Source organism: Leucoraja erinacea, chromosome 17, assembly GCF_028641065.1.
Source record: "Leucoraja erinacea ecotype New England chromosome 17, Leri_hhj_1, whole genome shotgun sequence".
Lineage (NCBI taxonomy): Eukaryota > Metazoa > Chordata > Chondrichthyes > Rajiformes > Rajidae > Leucoraja > Leucoraja erinaceus.
Window position 1 is genome coordinate 11,754,706 of NC_073393.1, and position 22,844 is coordinate 11,777,549.

Below are 22,844 nucleotides of genomic sequence, written 5' to 3' on the forward strand. Positions count from 1 at the left end.
ATCAAGTGGCAGTATTCAAGCTTCAGTTGGAAAGCAGGGACTTCATTTCCATTCTCGAAACTTGAGCTCCGAACTTATGCCAGGAGCACTCAGAGAGAACACTCCAAAGCTGATCACTTTTCTGATGGGAACTAATCTGGGCTCTGCCAACCTGTCAGATGGACTTAAGATATTTCTTTTGATCATTAAAAAAAAAAAAAAAAAAACGGTATTAGGATGGTACTTTGTTTAGTAATTTCCGTGTTCTGGATATTACATATATTGCACCCAATATCTCTAAAAAAAAGTGGATCATCTGGTTCCTGTCACTTTGTTTGTGATCCCTTGCTGTCCACACATTGACTACTACATACAATAATAACAACAGTTGGAAAGTACTTTACTCTGTGTAAGTCATCCAGAGAATGTGCAAAGTTCATTATTTTATAATGCATTATTGTATGCAAGTCAGTATTTAAACTCTTAAATCGCAACGCACCATGCATAATCTCTGGATGGAGGTAACAAAGAGAATGGCAACTTCTAATGCCAATTGTAAGTGGCAAAGGTATTTAAGTCAAGTTAAACCTGACTGAAGGTCGATATTTTACCTAGAAAGAAATATTCACTTCTCTGCCTTCAGCTACACCATCTCTGTGTTGGAATATTACATTTTGCATGCGGAGGCATTTGAATGTTGTTGGGTAGAGAGTTGGAGAATTGACCAATGCACATAAATTTCACAACTCCTTGGCCATTTTCCATAATGCTATAGAGAATGAGTAATTTGCTGACTGCAAACCAACCAAAATTCCAGGGATATTACAAATGGAAAATGTAACGACTCCCTGCAATGGAAAATAAAACGTATTCAATAATTACTGGTGACCCTAATGTAAACAGACATCATTATCATACCTCAGCCCATAAAAAATATCAAAGCAATAATAGGTCATTCAGCCCTGACACCTGCTCAACAATCCAATAAAGCCATGGCTTGTCTTTTATATCAGCTTCACTTTCCTTTACAGAACAACCATAGGAACCTGACGGACAACTCTTTCCTGACAGAGGGTGGTAGGTATATGGAATGATCTGCTGGAGGAGGTAATTGAGGCAGGTACAATAACAACATATTATTGACACAGATAGACACAAAATGCTGGAGTAACTCAGCGGCATTTATTTGGTATCTCACTTGGTATTTTTGGTTTTTTCCCTTGCATATAATCAAACCGATAATTTAAATCGTAGCTAGTCTCCAGCAGAAAGTTGGTGCACAATTTGTTTGTTTCATTTTGTTCTGAAAGTACTTGGGTCAGTTCCACCGAAATATGTAGTATCCCAAAAATAAATCTTAAGAAAAAATCTCGATGGGGAAAATCAAAGACATTCTATTTTATAATATATCTTTGGATTTATATTTTCAAAGTAGGGAGTTGATTATTCAAATTATGATTTCTAGCTGTCAAACTATTACATTTGCAAGCCCATTTGTCCTTTTGAGTAAACATGGAAACAGGATTCTTCTGGTGTCCCGACCAATGTACATCAACAGTGAAAAGAAGTATCTAGTGATGTTGGCTTGAAGGGCCGTATGGCCTACTCCTGCACCTATTGTCTATCTTCCTGCTTGTGGAAGGTTTCTTATACCTTAAGACAACATGGGATAATAGACAATATTTATCATCATTATTAGTAACATGCTGCAGCTGAACGATCATAAGGACAAATAATTAAAGCTCGTTGGAGCTTTATTTTCCATTGCAAACACTTTTCCCTCCTATTTTTAAACACTTTTTCTCTGTTTTCTATTCATTCCTACATCTTTGAAGGAGGGAATGAATAGGCGAGGTCAGGTTGGGACCTTTCAACTATTCATATTATTGCCAAAGGTTATTCAAGCCCATAAACAGCAGTGTGTTACGCTGGTGTTACGTTGCAGTGTACAAACAGGACCTAAAGATAGCAGAGAGAGAGAGAGAGAGATATGTTGTTTCATGTTCCACTAACACAAAATCATTCCAGGTTCAGCTGTTCGCTGAGTAAAAATATTTATTCCGATTTTCTAAAGTAAACACTTTACTCAACCCTATTTGTAAGTACGAATTCTAGCACTGTTCATCTGATGGCAGCCAGCAACTAGAATGGGGATAATGTACAAACCCAAAAGAAACAACTTGGCAACAGATATTGTTAAACTTTGTACTCCATCATCAGTCAAACCTCAGCAGTTATTATTTTGCCGTTAAATTGTGTGGATTTGTTTGTAGAAGAGTATCACAATTAAACGTCCCTGTTTTACATGATGATATACAATGTAATTTAGACTCCAAAGAAACAGAATGTTTCCCGCCTCAGGGCACAAGTTAAATTGCTCAAGAAGTATTTAAAGCAGCACTTAGTTTGGGAACATAGTCCCACCACAACTTTTTTCCCATGAAAGTCTTCCTAGCCGGTCCCTTGGGATATGGATGTCTTGCTTCCACTTTAATACTCTTGGTTCTGAGATGGCTGACGAGTCCTATATCGGGGATTTGCAGACTATGCCACATTAGAGAGAGGTGCTGTTCGATGGAGCAAGTGAAGTGTCATTAAGGATATTTTGCATTCCTATACAGTTTGCTCTCAATCTTTGTGTGTGCTTCCATCCTGAAGATTTAAAATGCCCACTGCCCCTCCTGGACAATTCATCTCCATTTTGTGTAGCCACTGGCCATGGCTTCTCACAAATAGGTGCAGAGGTCACATTTTTCAACAAAACTATAAAAGTTTCCTTGAAGTGTTTTCTCTGCCTTCCTGATGGAACCTAGAGTGGAGTGCTCACTTCGGAAGTCTGGTGTCAGCATGTCGATGATATGGGCCAACCTCTGTAGCTGTCTCTGTTGTTCGACCAAAGGTTGCGTTGATGTATTGAAGGCGCTGGTGAATGTCATCGTCACCTTTGCTGAAAGGTGGCTCCTGAGATATCGGAAGTAGTCCAAGATTTCCAGTGTTTCAACCTTAATCTTCATTGTGAGGGAAGTGGGAGAGGGGAAGGTCATATTGAGCAGCACAGATTGGTAGAAGACTTTTATTCCAGGTGCTTAGCATATAGTTCATAAGGTTAGCACAGTGGTGCAGTAGTAGAGTTGGCATCTTACAATGCCAGGGACCTGGGTTTGATCCTGACTCTGGGTGTTGTCTGCACGGAGTTTGTACGCTCTCCCTGTGACTGCATGGGTTTTATTCGGGTGATCCGGTTTCCTCCTACACTCCAAAGACGTTCAGGTTTGTCGGTTAATTGGCTTCGGTAAAAATTGCAAATTGCCCCTAGTGTGTTGGATAGTGCTAGAGTATGGGGGTGATCGCTGGTCGGTGCAGACTCAGTGGGCCGAAGGGCCTGTTTCCACGCTGTATCTCTAAAGTCTGGAGCCTAAAGTCCATCTTCTCATGGGCTTCTGTGAAACAGTCAACAATGGCTTGGAGTTCAGCCTCCAAGCTTGTAGATGCCCAGTATCACATGAGATCTGCAGAACGGTTCTAGAATCAATATTATTCTGGAAGTTACCAAATTATTCAACCACTATCTCTGGTCCGGAAGTCTTGTTGTACATCAGCTGTCAAATGGCTTTTTATTTCCAATCTTCTGCTGGGCTGGATTAACGCTGAAAAGTAACTGTCGGATGAAGTCTTAAACACTTCCACGTCAAAGACAGTCTCAGGGGATCGCATGTATTGTCTTTCTGCTGACTGGTTAGCATGCAACAAAACGCTTTTCACTGCTTTAGCAAATTTCAACTTTTTTGCTTCAGAGTTTGAAGTGCCTCCATTAGCTTTTCTACAGAATGAAGATGCTGGGAATCACAATCACAATAATATTTTAGTAGCCAAGTATGTTTTGCAACATACGAGGAATTTCATTTGCCAAGTCACTCATACCAATACAAAGCAACAGAACGCACAAAACACATTTTAACATAAACAGGGAGAGGTATGGCACAATCCAGCCTTCATTCCGAGCAATCATTCCCATGTTGTCTCAATTGGATCAGTTAGTAGTACCAACTTCTCATAAAAGTGATTATAGATTTTATCCCTACACAAGAGAGATTTGGGCATCTAATCGATACTGACACTTTAAGGTACACTAAACGTCTCCTAGGTCTGCTGTTCATTATTCTATGTTCGCTCTTCTGGGTGAGATGCTAACTGCATTTCGTTGTCTCCGTACTGTACACTGACAATAAAGATTGAATCTGAATCAGATGAAATGCTACTCTGATGTCCGATCTGCCTCAAGAGAAAGATGTAAAATATCTTCCCAGTTCTCCAGTCAGTATTAAGCCTTCGACCAAATCAAGACAAAAGTTGGCCTTTTATTTCACTAGTGTTTCTGGTCAATGGCTGCAACCTTCTTGCCATGATCCCTACCTTACTTTAGCGACCACACATCAGGAGTACTTTATAAGTTCATAAGTTCTATGAGCAGAATTAGGCCATTCGGCCCATCTGGTCTACTCCACCATTCAATCATGGCTGATCTACCTTTCCCTCTCAACCCCATTCTCCTGCCTTCTCCCCATAAACCCCGACACCCTTACTAATCAAGAAACTGTCAATCTCCTCCTTAAAAATATCCCTTGAATTGGCCTCCACAGTCGACTGTAGCAATTAATTCCACAGATTCACCGCCCTCTGACTAAAGAAATTCTTTCTCATCTCCTTTCTAAAGCTACGTCCTTTTATTTTGAGGCTGTGCATCTGGTCTTGGACTCTCCCACTAGTGGAAACATCCTTTCCACATTCACTCTATCTTGGCCTTTCACTATTCACTGTATTTTGGTACATCTTATCATGGTTCATATTAGTTACATCTTATCAATCAAAAAAGTCATGACTTGCTAAGTTAACCACATAATGAAATTAATGGTACAAGGAGGGGGCTAATGCTAAGATATTGTAGCACAAGGCTGACCATAATAGAAAGATATTTTTCTCTAAACTGCAAAAAATAGCCCGTAGAAATGGGTTAATACTTTACACCACTGGTTCCAATCATAATTTTCTAAGTTCCAATTCTGTAAAGTGTATGTTGGCTAAATACAATAGCTTTAGGCACATACCATGGTTTCAGCACGGTTTGGCACCAATGCAGTCTCCTAAAATGTATTTATTCTCAATGCCTGAACCATTACTCACATCTTCAAAACTTGTTCACCACAAGTGTTATGAATATTTGCTCCTTCAGAGCAGCTGCAAAACTAGTAACCATGATGAACAGCATTGTTTTTTAAGTAATCTCTGCCTCAATGAAATTCACCACACATATCTCTGCAAAAGCAAACGGAACATTACATTCATTTGTTACGGGAGAAATGATGATGCACAAACAGAAGAAAAGGAGAAATGAGTCTCCCACCAGTAAGGGAATGAATCCTACCAACAGAAGTTCCAATTAATCTGTAAAACTGCAGTTTCTCCCATTGGTAACTGTACGGCAATGGGGAGTTTGAAGATTCAGCTTGATTTATGGAGATGCGAGGAACTGCCTTTGTTGGAATCTTGAGCAAAACACAAAGTGCTGGAGGAGTTCAACAGGTCAGGCATTGTCACACATTCCTCCACAGATGTTGCCTGACCTGCTGAGTTTTGTAGCTTGATGTATGCCCCGATACATGACAAAGTTCTATTGGTGACAGTAGATACTAAAGTAGGTGAAAAAAGACAACATGGGGTGGGGAGGGGGGGGGGGGGGAGATGGAGTCAAAAGGCCATGTAGCTGGAGAAAACAAAGTGCAACAAATTTAAACCATTAATTATATTCCAATAACAACCTTGCATTGATCAATAAAAAAACCCAGAATGAATCTGGAGCCTTTGTGTTATCTCAGCTATTTATGATTGGTAATAGGGGGCTGAGCTAGAGTTGCCTCAGTGATTCCAGGCTAAAAATGAAATTATAAGGCCAGGGTTCTTTTGTCCAAATACTACACAAAGTGCACTTGGGAAGGTCATATGCTGATGCCTGGACTTTAAAGTCTGTTAACATGCAATCTCAGTGATGGTGTGAAAAATAAGTGTTTCGACAAACATCTGGAGGGCAGCCCATGGAAATCTAAAAAATATCAAATGGGCAAAGTTCGTGCAGTGAAATATTTTGGGTTGTTTCTGAGAACATCATGTTCTGAAGCCAACCAGATAGCAGTCTATACTAGTGTTTAAGAGGGAACTGCAGATGCTGGAGAATCGAAGGTTACACAAAAAAGCTGGAGAAACTCAGCGGGTGGCAGCATCTATGGAGCGAAGGAAATAGGCAACGTTTCGGGCCGAAACCCTTGGGTTTCGGCCCCCGAAACGTTGCCTATTTCCTTCGCCCATAGATGCTGCTGCACCCGCTGAGTTTCACCAGCAGAATTGTGTTGCATAAAATGGCATTAATCAATGGCCTCATCATGAAGGCATCCCAAAGTAACCATGACTGGATTTTGCATTCAGTTTGGGTGAAAGAAGAATGGGCACAATTCTTTTTTTTCTGGAATGGATGAGAATAAAGAAGGCATGTGGATAAGAATGTTTCAGGCATGATTAGTAAGTTTGGAGATGATACAAAAGTGGGTGGTATTATAAGGGGTGAAGATAGTTAAAAAAAATTGCAGCAGGGCCTTGATCAGTTGGGTAAGTGGGCCGAAGAATGGTTCATAGAGTTTAATGCATTTTGGGAAGTCAAACTACAGCAGGACCTTCAGAGTGAATGGCTGTGCCCTGGGGAGTGTGGTAGAGCAGAGGGATCTAGTAGAAGTACATTGTGTTGTAAAAGTGGCATCACAGGTAGATAGAGCGGTCAAGAAGGTTTTCGATGCATTGGCTTTCAGTGTGGAAGTTGAAATGTTATTTTAAAGTTGATCATGACACTGTGAGCCTGCATTTGGAGCAGTGTGTTCAGTTTTGGTCACATTGCTACAGAAAGGATGTTGTTAAGCTGAAAAGAGTGCAGAGAAGATATACAAACATGTTGCCAAGACTTAATGGTCAGAGCTATAGGGAGAGGCTGCGTAGGATAGGACTTTATTCCTTGGAGCGCAGGAGGCTGAGGGGTGATCTTATAGAGGCGCATAAGATCATGAGGGGAATAAACAGGATGAATGCACAAAGTCTTTTACCCAGAGTAGGTTCATGGACAGGTACATGGACAGGAAAGGTTTAGAGGGACATAGGCCAATTGCAGGCAGGTGGGTCAAGTGTAGATGGGGCATCTTGGACAGCATAGGCAAGTTGGGCCAAAGGGCCTGTTTCTGTGCTGTATGACTATGACTGTAATTGGAAGCGGGGAAAAGCTCTGAAAATTACAATCACCAGGGCAAAGGTACTGAGCAAATTGCTGGAGCTGCGGGCTGATTTGTTAGTGTTCAAGTGGACTTCATGCTGAAATCTTAAAGACTAGGGAGATAACTGATACATTGGTTTTAATTATCTGAAATTCACTGCATTGGGGGAGGGTTCCATGAGGTAGAAAAATAGGAAGAGTAATTCCTTTAATCAAATAAAAAAGGAGAGGGGAATCAAGAAACTATAGGTTATCACAACGGTCATAAGGAAAATGTTGGAAACTTATTATTAAAGACATAATAAAAAGCAACTGGGAAGCAAAATCTAATTTTTTATCACTTATTTCCTGTAAATCTCCATTGCTTTCTCCAGTTTGCAGTGACTCACATTCAATTCATCAGCATGAATTAATAACTGGCGTCATCAGCATTTATAACCTGACATCATTATTTTTTATGGACGGGTTTTCTAACACTTGGTTAATGCACACAGGGGTGACGCGATGAGAAAACAACAAATGTTTTTCATTTCTTTTTATTGCCAAGCAATGAGCCAGGTTGCAATGTGCAACAGTTCAACGATGAAACACCAACTAGCCCTGGCATGCACAAATCATTGCAGAGCATTAGTGCAATTTGCTTCCCAATGGCTTTCTATTATGTCTTCAACAAAATAATTTCCAACATTTTTCTTATGACTGTTATGATAACCTACAATTTCTTGATTCCTCTCACCTTTTTTTTTGATTAAAGGAATTGCTCTTCCTATTTTTCTACCCCATGGAACTTTCCCTCAGTCAATGCAGTGAATTTCAGAAAATTAAAACCAAATGTTATCTCCCTAGTCTTTAAGATTTGAGGAAAAAGCAGGAAAGGGGTAATGATTTTAGATGATCAGCCATCATCATATTGAATGGCGGTGCTGGCTCGAACGGCCGAATGGCCTACTCCTGCACCTATTTTTCTATGTTTCTATGTTTAACATATCTATCTCTGTGCAAGACACAGAAGCACACTGCCTGTTTGAAAGCACTTGCTTGCCTCCTTCCTCTTTGCAACATCGACCTTTTCAGGCTTCTGTCCAATTCCCTCCGAAAATTACTGAATCTGCATCTGCCACTCTTTCAGGCAGTACATTCCACATCATAACAACTGCATGTAACTTCCGATTTGATAATGTCCAGGCTTCATTACATGCAAACCAGAAAATAATTATTTTGGAATTACAACAAAAAATGTAGGATATATCTAATTACAAATGGCATATTTGTTAATATTTAACTTTTTTGTCTCTATTTATATTTTGTCATGTTTATAATCATTTTTTCTAAGAGTCAAGGATCACTGCAGGGTCAAGCCATGAACATTTTATATAATCTATCAATTTTTTCAAGTAACTAAAGTGCAGCAAACTGCCTGAAGAAGGGTTTCGGCCCGAAACGTTGCCTATTTCCTTCGCTCCATAGATGCTGCTGCACCCGCTGAGTTTCTCCAGCTTTTTTGTGTAACCTGCCTGTGTGTATTGCCTGGAGATTACTTCCAATGTGGTTTGTGGAGAGCTGCACATTAAACATAGAGCATAGAACAATACCAAACAGGAACAGATCCTTCAGCTCACAATGTCCATGCAAAACATGATGCCGTTAAACTAATCTCCTTTGCCTTCCATATCCATCCATTTCCTACATACCTGTATCCATGTTCCGATCTAAAAGCGTCTTAAATGCCACTATGTGACCTGCATCCATCACTGAAGGGCCTGTCCTACTTTCCCGAGCTGCTCATGAATTCTCCCGAGTTTTCCCCTTGATTCAAACTCGGAGAATGTTCGTAACGGGTCCTTAGGAATCCGTAGATATATCGTAGCAGCTCGTTATGTCAGCCGTAGGTACTCGGGGCATTAAATGTTGCAATTTTTCTCCTCCTGTCTATCTTTTTACTCGTGGACATTTTTTGGCCTGCTGGAAAAAACGTCCCGACTTACCTGATGCCCCGAGTACCTAAGGCTGACATAACGAGCTGCTACGATATATCTATGGACCCCTACGGACCTGTTATGAACATTCTCCGAGTTTGAATCAAGGGGAAAACTCGGGAGAATTCGTGAGCAGCTTGGGAAAGTGGGACAGGCCCTTTACCCTGTGAGGCATTCCAGGCATCCATCACTTTCTTTGTGTAAAAAACTTGCCCAGCACATCTTGTTTAAACTTTCCCCATCTGACCTTAAAATTATGTCCACTCGACTTTGGCATTTCAACCCTGGGAAACATGTTCTGACTATCTACACTATCTACCCCTGTCACAATTTTATATATTTCTATTAAGTCTCCTCCTTCAACATCTGGCTCTCCAGAGAAAAACAATCCAAGTTTGTCCAACCTCTCTTGGAAGCCATTAGCACCAAATCCAACTCATACCATCTAATCAAGGAAACATTCTGGTAAACTTTTTCTGCACCCTCCCCAAAGCCTCCACATCCTTCCTTAATGGGGCAACCAGAACTGTACACAATTTTCCAAATATGTCCTAATCAAAGTGTTATAAAGCTGCAACATAACGTTGTGGCTCTTACAGTACACTCAATGCCCTGACAGATGAAGGCAACCATATCATATGCCTTCTTTACCACTTGTGTTGTCAATTTCAGGGAGCTATGGACCTGGACTCCAAGATCGCTCTGTCAATTAATGTTGTTAAGGGTCTTGCCATTAACTGTATGTTCCCTTATTTCCGACCTCCCAAAGTGCGACACCTCACACTTACTTGGATTAAACTACATCTGCCTCTACCCTGACCATATACATAACTGACCCAATACTTCCTTTGACAGCCTTCCTCACTGTCTGCAACTCCATCATTCTTGGTGACATCTGAAAACGTACTAACTAACCCATCTACATTTACGTACAAGTCATTTATATATTTCTTAAACAACAGAGATCCCAAGGCAGACCACTGTGGAACACGACTGGTCTCAGACCTCCATCCATAATTTCACTCTACCACCACTACCCTCTCTCTGTCTTTTATGGGTAAGCCAGTTCTGAATCACAGTGGATCCCATGGATTTTAATCTTCCGGCTCAGTCTACACAAGGGACTCTATCAAATGCCTAACTAAAATACATATAGACACCATTGCCGGCCCCAATCAATCACCTTCATCACCTCCTCAAAACCATATAGAGACAATGGTTAAAATGAGCACATGGTATAGGGAGGTTCCAAGGTCTGGAGAGGGTATAAAAAATGTAAAAAGAATCTTAAGAAAGAAATTAGACAAGCTAAAAGAAGATATGAGGTTGCTTTGGCAAGTAAGGTAAAAGTAAATCCGAAGGGTTTCTACCGCTATATTAATAGCAAAAGGATAACGAGGGATAAAATTGGTCCATTAGAGAGTCAGAGTGGACAACTATCTGCAGAGCCAAAAGAGATGGGGGAGATATTGAACAGTTTCTTTTCTTCGGTATTCACCAAGGAGAAGGATATTGAATTATGTGAGGTAAGGGAAACAAGTAGAGTAGCTATGGGAACTATGAGGATCAAAGAAGAGGAAGTACTGACACTTTTGAGAAATATAAAAGTGGATAAGTCTCCAGGTCCGGACAGGATATTCCCTAGGACATTGAGGGAAGTTAGTGTAGAAATAGCAGGGGCTATGGCAGAAATATTTCAAATGTCATTAGAAACGGGAATAGTGCCGGAGGATTGGCGTACTGCGCATGTTGTTCCATTGTTTAAAAAGGGGTCTAAGAGTAAACCTAGCAATTATAGACCTGTTAGTTTGACGTCAGTGGTGGGCAAATTAATGGAAAGAATACTTAGAGATAATATATATAAGCATCTGGATAAACAGGGTCTGATTAGGAACAGTCAACATGGATTTGTGCCTGGAAGGTCATGTTTAACTAATCTTCTTGAATTTTTTGAAGATGTTACTCGGGAAATTGATGAGGGTAAAGCAGTGGATGTTGTGTATATGGACTTCAGTAAGGCCTTTGACTAGGTTCCTCATGGAAGGTTGGTTAAGAAGGTTCAATGGTTGGGTATTAATGGTGGAGTAGCAAGATGGATTCAACAGTGGCTGAATGGGAGATGCCAGAGAGTAATGGTGGATGGTTGTTTGTCAGGTTGGAGGCCAGTGACGAGTGGGGTGCCACAGGGATCTGTGTTGGGTCCACTGTTGTTTGTCATGTACATCAATGATCTGGATGATGGTGTGGTAAATTGGATTAGTAAGTATGCAGATGATACTAAGATAGGTGGGGTTGCGGGTAATGAAGTAGAGTTTCAAATTCTACAGAGAGATTTATGCCAGTTGGAAGAGTGGGCTGAAAGATGGCAGATGGAGTTTAATGCTGATAAGTGTGAGGTGCTACATCTTGGCAGGACAAATCAAAATAGGACGTACATGGTAAATGGTATGGAATTGAAGAATGTAGGTGAACAGAGGGATCTGGGAATAACTGTGCACAGTTCCCTGAAAGTGGAATCTCATGTAGATAGGGTGGTAAAGAAAGCTTTTGGTGTGCTGGCCTTTATAAATCAGAGCATTGAGTATAGAAGTTGGGATGTAATGTTAAAATTGTACAAGGCATTGGTGAGGCCAATTCTGGAGTATGGTGTACAATTTTGGTCGCCTAATTATAGGAAGGATGTCAACAAAATAGAGAGAGTACAGAGGAGATTTACTAGAATGTTGCCTGGGTTTCAGCAACTAAGTTACAGAGAAAGGTTGAACAAGTTAGGGCTTTATTCTTTGGAGCGCAGAAGGTTAAGGGGGGACTTGATTGAGGTTTTTTAAAATGATGAGAGGGATAGACACAGTTGACGTGGAAAAGCTTTTCCCACTGAGAGTAGGGAAGATTCAAACAAGGGGACATGACATGAGAATTAAGGGACTGAAGTTTAGGGGTAACATGAGGGGGAACTTCTTTACTCAGAGAGTGGTAGCTGTGTGGAATGAGCTTCCAGTGAAGGTGGTGGAGGCAGGTTCGTTTTTATCATTTAAAAATAAATTGGATAGTTATATGGATGGGAAGGGAATGGAGGGTTATGGTCTGAGCGTAGGTATATGGGACTAGGGGAGATTATGTGTTCGGCACGGACTAGAAGGGTCGAGATGGCCTGTTTCCGTGCTGTAATTGTTATATGGTTATATGGTTATATATGGTCTATATTTGAAATACTCTGAATAGCAATACACAGCAAAATGGGAAGGAGGTGAAAATATTATTTCCTCTCCTCACATGTTTTCAACTATCTGTACTTTCTTATAAGTTTAAAAAGATTTAGCGTGTCACCAAATCCTCTAACACATTTCTACAGAAGTACTGCAGAAAGTATCCTGACTAGTGGTGCCATGCTCTGGTATGATAATTCCAATGCACAGGAACTGGCAAAAGGGTGAAGCGCTCAGCTGCTCCATTACGGGCACAGCCCTCCCCAGCCAAGTAGGCACCATCTATCGTCAAGGATCCCCAAGTAGGCACCATCTATACCGTAGGAGGTGCAGAAAGGATCGCCCCCACCGTGTTCAGGGACAGCTACTTTCTACAACTATCTTCTTGCTCCACTACCCCACCCATGACCATTAGGAGGTGCTGACTTGTAATCACTGAAGTCATCCCCACCACCTTGAAGAAACAAGCACCGTCATGGACAGCTACAAGTTTCCTACAACTATCAAGGATTGTAAAGTGAGGTTGCACTAACCATCAGCATCACAGGCATTTTAATCCACAACATACCCATAAAATACACTTAAATTCGGCCATAGTAACAGGAACCATGACTACCATCCAAAACTTAATTAGTAAAAAAAAAACACAAGTCCATGGTAGTTGTGTTTTTTTTTTACTAATTATGTTTTGGACTGGGTTTTTTGGAGTCTCTTTTCCTGTTTACTATCTTGCCGAATTTAAGTGTATTTTATGTATCATTTATGTTTTTTGTATGTTGTGTGAGTCAACATGCCTGTGATGCTGATGCAAGCCAGATTTTCATTGTACCTCAACTTTACAATCCTTGACCATATGACAGTAACCTCGACTTGACTTCACTTGCTGTAACAAGATATGTAGACTATTTTCTGTCACTAGGACAGTGCTTGTTTCTTCAATAATTAGCTTTCACTTCCTCATAGGCTCCTAGAGTTACAATCGGATTACCTCGCTCAAGTGATATATAAGTCAGGGGGGCTAAGTGAAAAAAAAAAACTATGATTCATCTCACATCACGGATTTGAAACATTAACTCTGTTTCTCTCTCCACAGGTGCTGCCTGACAGCATTTTCCATGTTGATTTCTTGAGGATAAGTGCTACTAGACCATGTAGGACATCATTCTGGGCTTCATCCAACCCTTACCCATTTCAGCTTCCTCCTCCATTATCCACAAGCACTAACGTCAATGCAGCAACTCTATTGAGAAGTGGAATGGTTTCTACATTTGGCTGCTCAGTTGGTTAAACCACTTGTTTGGAATTTGGAATTTGTGTTAAAACCTCGGGCATTGCGATCATTGTCATCATTTTTATTACTTTGTTTCTGCACACCAACATTAGTTTCCTTAGTTCTGTTTGATATACATGTTTTCAGAAGCCTTTCTTCTGTAACAGGCAATAAAGAAAATGTTACCACTTCAAAGTAAGGAGTCCATTATGCTAAAGTTCAAAGACCTAGTACCCTCTATGCCTAGAAAGCCAAGACTGGGGATTTTTCTGATTTTGACCATTTTGTTGCATGGATGAGCAGGGCAGTCAGAATGTTTTTACTTGGCATGATATAATAATGTTAAATTTAGGCTTTCATGTTTGTGTATGAAAAATATCTCAGACACACATGTATACTTGAAGGCGTACCCAATCCTGCTTTTGTTTCGGTGGTCAATTCGACCTTGGGCATCAGATGAAGGAGAAATAAAGACTAAGTCAACTCAATTACAACATTGTAAGAGAATACCAATGCCGTGAGCTTTCAACACATTAATATTTCCTTTTGGGCCAGAAGATAACGTACCGTTTGCTTTTGACTATTGAATTGAGTTGAAGCACAGAATGTTATTCTGCATTTAAAAGGCAACAGGACAAAGATTCCAAGATCAACACAATCACTTAAACATGTTTGCTCTGTCATAATATCTCAGCTTAAATCTCTGTGATGCTCTACATAAAACACATCTGAACTGTAAGATACCCAGTGATATGCATCATTCTAAGAATCAAAGACATATTAAACTCTTCATAGTTGGAGATACTATTGGCAACCAATAGAACCTCGCTTTTAAATGGAACTGAATGGGTATAACTGGAACAAATTTGAAAATGAACAACAGCTGCAAACACCAGCAATCAAAGCAAGAAAGCACCTGCATATAGCATCTTCCATTAGCTAAGAACTTCCCAAAGTGTTTATACCTAATCAATTACTTGTATTGAAAAGAGTGACACTTACAAAGTAGGGAATGGCTCACCACACTTAATCTTCCAAACCAAAATTCCTCTTCAATTATTTAGCATAGTTGGACCTCATCATTGCCTCCTTACTGCTAATAATAATGTTCATAACTATAGTAATGCATCAAATGGCATGCACACCAAAATAAAACCATTCAGCAATATCAAATGTTTTTTTCCTGCAAAACAGCAACTTACCCTGTTGAAACCTCCACTTGGTCTACAGATGGCGAGTTTAAGTCTCTTGCACTGGCTACATGTGTGGTTGAAGTTATTTCAGATTGTGTTAGGTCTTCAGATTGTTTTGAATGGCTAGAAATCACTTTTGAAGTCTTAATGTCATGTGTTGTGGGGCTGTTGGGGCTCATTCCCTCAGGAGGTGGGTTGTGAGGACTAGCCTGAGCTGGCCTGGTTGGTGACAGCTCAGCCATAATTTGGCCTGAAGATCGCTTGCTCTTCCGTCCATCATCCACATTAGGCGTCAGCTTCCTTCTGTCCCTTCGTGAAGTTGGCGTGTGCCCGTCTTCTTCACCATCTTCGTATTTTAGTGCATTCTAGGTAAAGGGAGAATATTGTTCATTTCCATTTATCCTTTGGGGTTTAGGCTTTGTTATTTATTGCTCGGAACAATAACCACAACAGAGTAAGTATTTTAACTGTAGTTTATTATTAACTTCAAACATGCGCGGGTGTTAACCGTTCGGGTGGTACAGACTTCACAGGCAAGGCCAGATTCATTGCACATCTCTAAATGCCTTTGAACGGAGTGGCCCGTTCAGCATTTCCAGAGTCACCAACATTCATGGGGCCTGGGTCTCACATATGGCAGATTTTCTCCCCAAAGCAAATCAGTGAACTATCCAAGTCATAAAATGCCTGGTATAACTCAGCGGGTCAGGCAGCATCACTGGAGAACATGGATAGGCAGCAATTCAGGTTGGAACCCTTCTTCAGATGTCTGAAACCTGAATCATCATCTATCCATGTTCTCTGGTGATGTTGCCAAACTGGTTATGCTGCTCCATCACTTTCTGTCCTTTTTGGTAGACTAGCAGTCCCTTCTATCGACATTGACCTAGCTGGGTTTTTATAGAATTGGTGTTTTATGTTCATTATGACTACACCATCACTAATTTTATTTAAAATTCCAGATTTTCAACTAATTTTAGGTTCTGCAGATGTCATGGTTGGATTTGAACTCAGGTCTGCCTTGTTCATCCAGGTTACCAGACTTGACTACTATGTCACTGCCATGTGTCCAAGGTCCTTGGCACAACGAATATTTGCATTTCTCTTAAGGGTTCTTCTGGTAACTGACCTTTATACACATGGGGTCTGGAGATCTTGAAAGGTAATTTAACATTGTTACCTCTTGTTCCTGAATGATGATCACTCTAATATGACATATGATAACCACTCCCCTATCACAAGGGGGATTGCATCTATTGAAATGTTACGTGTCCCACTGAGTTACTCTGGCATTTTGTGTCTACCTTTGATTTAAACCAGCATCTGCAAGTCTGTCCTTCACCTCTATCACAAGGACCTGAATGCAATTCTGGGGATTTATTTCCTGGATAGAATAGAATGAGTCGCAATTATTGCTGGTTCTTCCTCTTTTGCAATACACCAGGTCAAGAAACTTCAGGATGCGTGTTCTGGCATCAAGCAACGTCCAATGTTCATTTGCTATCATGCACGCACTTATGAGGGCAGTGAGAGGACAGACACAGCTGGTCTGTTGGAGCCTCGGACAGTAATAAATGGCCTGATACTTGGTCTGTTGCCCATTATTTTCCAGTTAGACAATTCTAATTTAGACCACCCTTGCCCAGCACCTTGCTATGGATACTCTCAGCCATCACTATCCACCTCTGCCCCTGCCCTTGACCACCACTCCCACTACTTTGTAGTAAACATGTTCAACCAACCTCACTCTGTCTGACCCTACCCATCCCACCCATCCATCCATCCATATCATTTTCCCAACACCCCAGTGCACAATCTCCTCTCCGAACGCCCCACTCCTGGTTAACATCAATCCAAAATCAACCCCCCAAACTCCACCACTCTACAATCCTGTCCTTGGAATAAATTAACAATGCGATCTGGCACATGCTAAATGTTCCATGACAATGACTGCTGTGCCTACCAATGCCAATCTCTAACGTTGCCGTCCTTAAGCCTCTTCCCTTCCTTTTAAGGAGTTTACAGAGATCTACCTCATTGGCCAAATAATCCCGTCATTGTCCTAATATCTTCCTTTGTGGTCCTGAACTAGACTTTGTTTGATAACACCATAGAGATGGTTTCCTACATTAAAGATGCTTTGTGAATATCAAATTTGAAGTAACATATAAATTAAAATTTAAAACAACAATCTACTATTTAGTAATAGTCTAAAGGCCTCAAACTGCTTAGATCGTCACGATGTAAACTTTTGCCAGTAATGTCTTTTTGTTTTATATAGCACGTTTTTAATATGACTGGAATCAGAAACCTCAGCCAGGAACACGCTATTCTTTTTACAGAACATTTTACTACCTTTCCCCCACAGTAGACAATGAACAAGAATGAATCGAAATAGACTAGTCAATTCCAACAGCCTATCACTGTGAATGGAAGGGGAAAGAGCCAGCTATCCGGGAGGGAGGTGTGGGGGAGGGAGGGACACGTGGATAACAACAAAGGCAACAACAGATCTGGAGGAAAGCAATAAACCATTTTATATGCAGTGACGTGTCCTATAAAACAGGCATTACTCTGGTATTTGCTTGTTAACTAACTATTCACTTAGGCCCTTAGCCTGGATCAGAATATTTAAATTATTGATTTCATTTTGTTCTGTAATTGTGCTTGTATAAATAAGTGCTTGAATCAATCACATGGCCAACTTCTGAAATGATGTTAAACGATCATGGATGAACTCATTGTTACCCAATACTTCCTAAACAGAACGGTTAAAAAATAGGACTAAAGTTCATTCCAACAAATTCTAAAAATAACTTAGTTATGCCTTATAAGGAAACAGAATTCCAAGCAATACCACACAGTCATTCTGTCCATTATCATTCAAAAACAAATCACTCTTTATGAACCGAGAGGCTTTTTTATGTTATGAGTGAAATCATATCTTGGTCTAAATGTTTTAAATGTGGATTTTGTCCCCGAGATTCACAGAATTCCAAAGGATTTAGAATTGTAATGGCGTGTTAAGCATGGACTAATTATGGAGAAGCACACTGATTTATCTAAACTTTACATGCAGGCCAAACAACATGGAAAAATTAAAGGAATGAAGTGTAGTGTAAGCATTTCAAAGTAAGCCGACAGCCTCCTAACAGCGAGTAATGCCAAATTTCTTCACCGTTAAAATGCCATCCATTCCAACTAAAAACTGCATGAAATCATTTGTACTTTGCCGAGCTGAATACATTCCTTGTAAAAACCAGTATGCGTGCACATTTCCAGATCCAGCTCATATTCACAACGTAGGAGGGAACTGCATATGCTGGATTATACTGAAAATGCTGGAGTGATTCAGAGGGTCAGGCAGCATCTCCGGAGAAAAGGAATAGGTGACGTTTCGGGTCAAGACCCTTCTTCAGACTGAGACTCACGGCTGGTGTAAACCAGCATCTGCAGTTCCTTTACAAATGGACTTGTAATGGACAAGTATTACTCTCGTGAAGGAAAAAAAAGCCTCCAAAAAGGACAGGTCATGGAGGATCTGCTGACAAAACAAAGGTCCAATTCCTTAAGGCTGATCACCAGCTCCATGCTTCACATTTTGTTTCTATGAAGATTCAACCGATTTTTTTTGCCTTTCTTCCTTTAGTCCAAGTTGGAAGAACTTCCTTTTAAAATTTAAGGAAAAGCTTCTTCCCCACAGCCATCAGGCTATTAAACTCAACTGAAACAAATCTCTGAACACTAATAAACCATTATCTGTTTATTTGCACTTTATCTGCTTATTTATTGATGTGTGTATATATATTTATATAATGGTATATGGACTCACTGATATGACATGTTCAGTATTCGTGCCTACTATATTCCGTTGTGCTGATGCAAAGCAAGAATTTCATTGTCCTATCGTGGACATGTGACAATAAACTCTCTTGACTTGAATAGGAATTTTTTCCAATGTTAAGGTATTAACCTTTTGTTTTGTACCCACTGTTCTACTTTCCTCTCTGTTCCACTTCCAATCGGCAAATGGTCCAGGGACATTATTAGGTTTGCACTTTCAAAATAAACTTGAGCTGAACAAAATGGTAACTCGCATTATTATGAGAAAGAGAAATCACTGAGTAACTCACTGATGAAAAAACAACACAAACAAGGTTCCAGAAGGAGCAAAACAGGAAAACTCATTTCAAAACCAAGAATTAGAACTTAAAAAAGCAAAATCAATAAACCATATTAAAATGTGTGTCAAGGCCATAAAAGTTAAATAGCAGCAGGAACCAAGTGTTCAATTCCTGCTCAAGAATTGCTCAAAAGAGAGGGAAAGTTCAGTTTACTAAAATTCTGCCCAGCGCCTTCACTCATCAAAGATGCATGCAAATCCCCATGCCAATAAACTAAACTAATGCGGACTCTGCAGATGAACAGATTGGCCACAACTGCTGATGAGCTACTTTCCAAATCAGGTCCTTAGGTGCAGCATTAGTTTGTGCAGCAGCAGATCATCAGGGAGTGCCACAGATAAATTACAGGATAACGGGACAGAAGGTCACAAAGTGCTGGAGTAACTCAGCAGGTCAAGTAGCATCTCTGGAGAACATGGATAAGTGATGTTTTGAGTCTGAAGAAGGGTCTCGACCCGAAACGTCACCTATCCATGTTCTCCAGAGATGATGCCTAATCTGGTGAATATACATACAAACATAGAAAATAGGTGCAGGAGTACGCCATTCGGCCCTTTGAGCCAGCACCGCCATTCAATATGGTCATGGCTGATCATCCAAAATCAGTACCCCTTTCTGGCCTTTTCCCCACATCCCTTGATTCCCTTAGTCCTACAAGCTAAATCTAACTCCCTCTTGAAAACATCCAGAGAATTGGCCTCCACTGCCTTCTGTTGCAGAGAATTCCACAAATTCACAACTCTCTGGGTGAAAAAGTTTTTCCTCATCTCAGTCCGAAATGGCCTTCCCCTTATTCTTAAACTGTGACCCCTGGTTCTGGATTCCCCCAACATCGGGAACATTTTTCCAGCATCCACCCTGTCCAATCCTCCAAGAATTTTATATGTTTCTATAAGATTCCCTCTCATCCTTCTAAATTCCAGCAAATACAAGCCCAGTCGATTCATTCTTTCATCATAAGTCAGTCCAGTCATCCTGGGAATTAACCTGGTCAACCTACGCGGCACTCCCTCAATAGCAATAATGTTCTTCCTCAAACTAGGAGACTGAAATTGCACCCAGGGCCCTGTACAACTGCAGTAGAACGTCCTTGCTCCTAAACTCAAATCCTCTCGCAATGAAGGCCAACATGCCATTGTCTTTCTTCACTACCTGCTGTACCTGCATGCTTACTTTCACTGACTGATGTACAAGCACACCCAGGTCTCGTTGCACCTCCCCTTCTCCTAATCTGACACCATTCAGATAATAATCTGCCTTCCTGTTCTTGCCACCAAAGTGGATAACCTCACATTTATCCCCATTATACAGCTTCTGCCATGCTTCTGCCCACTCACCCAACCTATCCAAGTCACCCTGCAGCCTCATAGCATCATCCTCGCAGCTCACACTGCCACCCAACTTTGTGTCAACCGCAGATTTAGAGTTGTTACATTTAAGAATGACTCCAGCACTTTGTGTCCTTTTGTGTATTAACTTGCACCTGCAGTTCCTTGTTTCTACAGGATAACTGAATAATTCATTGCAAGATCGACAGGAAACCTAAAAGTCAACAATCAGCTTTTAACACCAGGTTGGATAGCAGATAAAACAAAGTCATTCACCGTATCTTGGTTTACAGAAGAATAAGAAACCAATACCAATACCATTGGTGCACAGAATTATTCTAATAATGGAAGCTGGACAGATTCAACTTTAAAGCAATATGAGAACATATATTATTTCAAGACAGCGATCGAAAAGATTTTTAGATACTAATAGAATCAGGGGATATAAGGTTAATACAGGAAGGTAGTGCTCAGGTAGATGATCAGCTGTGATCTTACTGAATTGTGGAGCAGACAAGGACTGCATAACTTTCTCCTCACTCTTTTTTCATATGAAAGCTATCAACTCCACATGAATCTCTCCAATGTGAACTAAGAGTCAGGGTTTCAAATGGTACAGAGGCACACAAGTACAATCAGTGTGTTGTCTGAAGAAGGATCTCAAACCGAAACATCACCTGTTCCTTTTCTCCAGAGATGCTGCCTGACCCATTGAGTTACTCCAGCTTCTTGTGTCTATGTTATATTTACAGTGTTATTAGGATACAGTTATTTAGTTTATTGTAACCTGCTGGTGATCTAATCTAAACTGTGATAGGTACCAATTCTTCTACTTTTCCCCCCATCACTTTTGGACTTTTCGAACAGCCCTCATAGACAATGACATTTTAGGAATGTGACACATTTATGGGGAAGGAAAATGATGAAAAGACTGAGAAAGTTATCCCAGTTTAATGCGATCTTCAAATTGCCCAATTGGACAGGAAACTGCCGTCTTCGTTACACAATCACACTGCACGATATTTGTCAATTGGCTCGCGATTGGACTTCACCATTTGCACGCTTCAGGATGAAAGCATTTTAGTTCAACAAATAACCCTGATTTTCTCGTCTTTAAAATGACGAACGTGCGGCTGTTAATGGTGGCATAAAAACGGTGTCCACGAGTTAGGTAATAGGATGATTTTAGTCCTTTTACCTAAAAAGGGATATCCCTGCTATCGGAGTGCAATAAAGATTCATCAGACTGGACAAATCTTCAAATCTGCGGGGCAGTGCACTAGTAACTGGATATGTTTTGGGATCATTCTACATATTTTTGTAAATCCACACAATGACATGAATATTTACATACTGTATAGATACAATCATTTCTTCACTAATATTGTAAGAAGATAGAAGCCAGCAAAACAAAAACAATTATAAGATTCAAGTCACTGAGCAGGGGCTTCAAAGTCTTGCAGTCTTGGACGAAACATTAAGTTAAGATGTGTCTAATCTCATGAAGGACGTAAAAGATTCTCTGATAGTAGAATCAAAGTGGATAGCCTGACCAGGCACTTCTCCTGGTGTCCAGCATTAATGGGTTTCCTCCCACACTCCAAACAAGTACAAGTGTGTAGGGCAATTGGCTCTTGTAAAATTGTAAATTGTCCTTAGTGTGTCGGATAATGTTAGTGTATGGTTTGGTCGGCGGTCAGTACGGACTCGGTGGGCCGAAGGGCCTGTTTCCGCTCTGTACCTCTGAAATCTAAAGAGAGCTGATGTTGTTTGTTGAGCCTAGAATACCCAGAGGGAAGTTGAACAACACTAATATATGAGATGAGCACCAAGAGTTAATGAAATTATCTCAGCAGTCATTCATGTGTTACAGTAAGAATCACAGGTGGGAAGGGGTTGTAGGATACAGACTTAACAAGTATATTTCTACAGCACATTATCGAAGTTCTTAATTTAAAACGGTGAAAGGTTACTGTAAATATTTACATTGAGTGCAAGCGATAGATTGACATGTGGACAGCAGGCTCTTTCCAGTAATAACACCCACACACACTCTCCCCCTCACCATTTTGTCAGCTCTCATCCATGATGCTATTTCTACGCTATGCAAAAAGTATTTTGTGATGACTGTTTCCCCAAGAATTTGTCCTTAGTTTATTTTTGGCTTTTACTTATTTCCAAACTAATTTTTTTAATTCTTGCATGTGTATTTGAACAGTGTCAGTGTAAATCTCCCATCACCGTGTGTTTATCACCTTGGTAAGATAACAGACAACCAAGTCCCCCAACACAACATTCACAGCACCAAATTTTAGGATAAATCATCTTTACACTATAGCCACTAGTTTCAGACTGGCATTTGCTATGGTCAGGAGAAATGAGTTCTACTTATTAAAGTCATA

The 22,844-nt window shown here is 40.4% G+C and overlaps 1 protein-coding gene across 7 annotated transcripts in view; it reads right to left on the bottom strand.

Moving 5' to 3' along the window:
• fhod1 (formin homology 2 domain containing 1) overlaps positions 1–22,844 on the bottom strand; it is a 217,972-nt gene that overhangs the window by 45,990 nt on the left and 149,138 nt on the right. For all 7 annotated transcript variants that reach the window (XM_055648529.1, XM_055648527.1, XM_055648528.1 and 4 more), the window contains exon 10: positions 14,940–15,295. In XM_055648529.1, the coding sequence (XP_055504504.1) occupies positions 14,940–15,295 (356 nt within the window). The remainder of the gene's footprint in view (positions 1–14,939; positions 15,296–22,844) is intronic.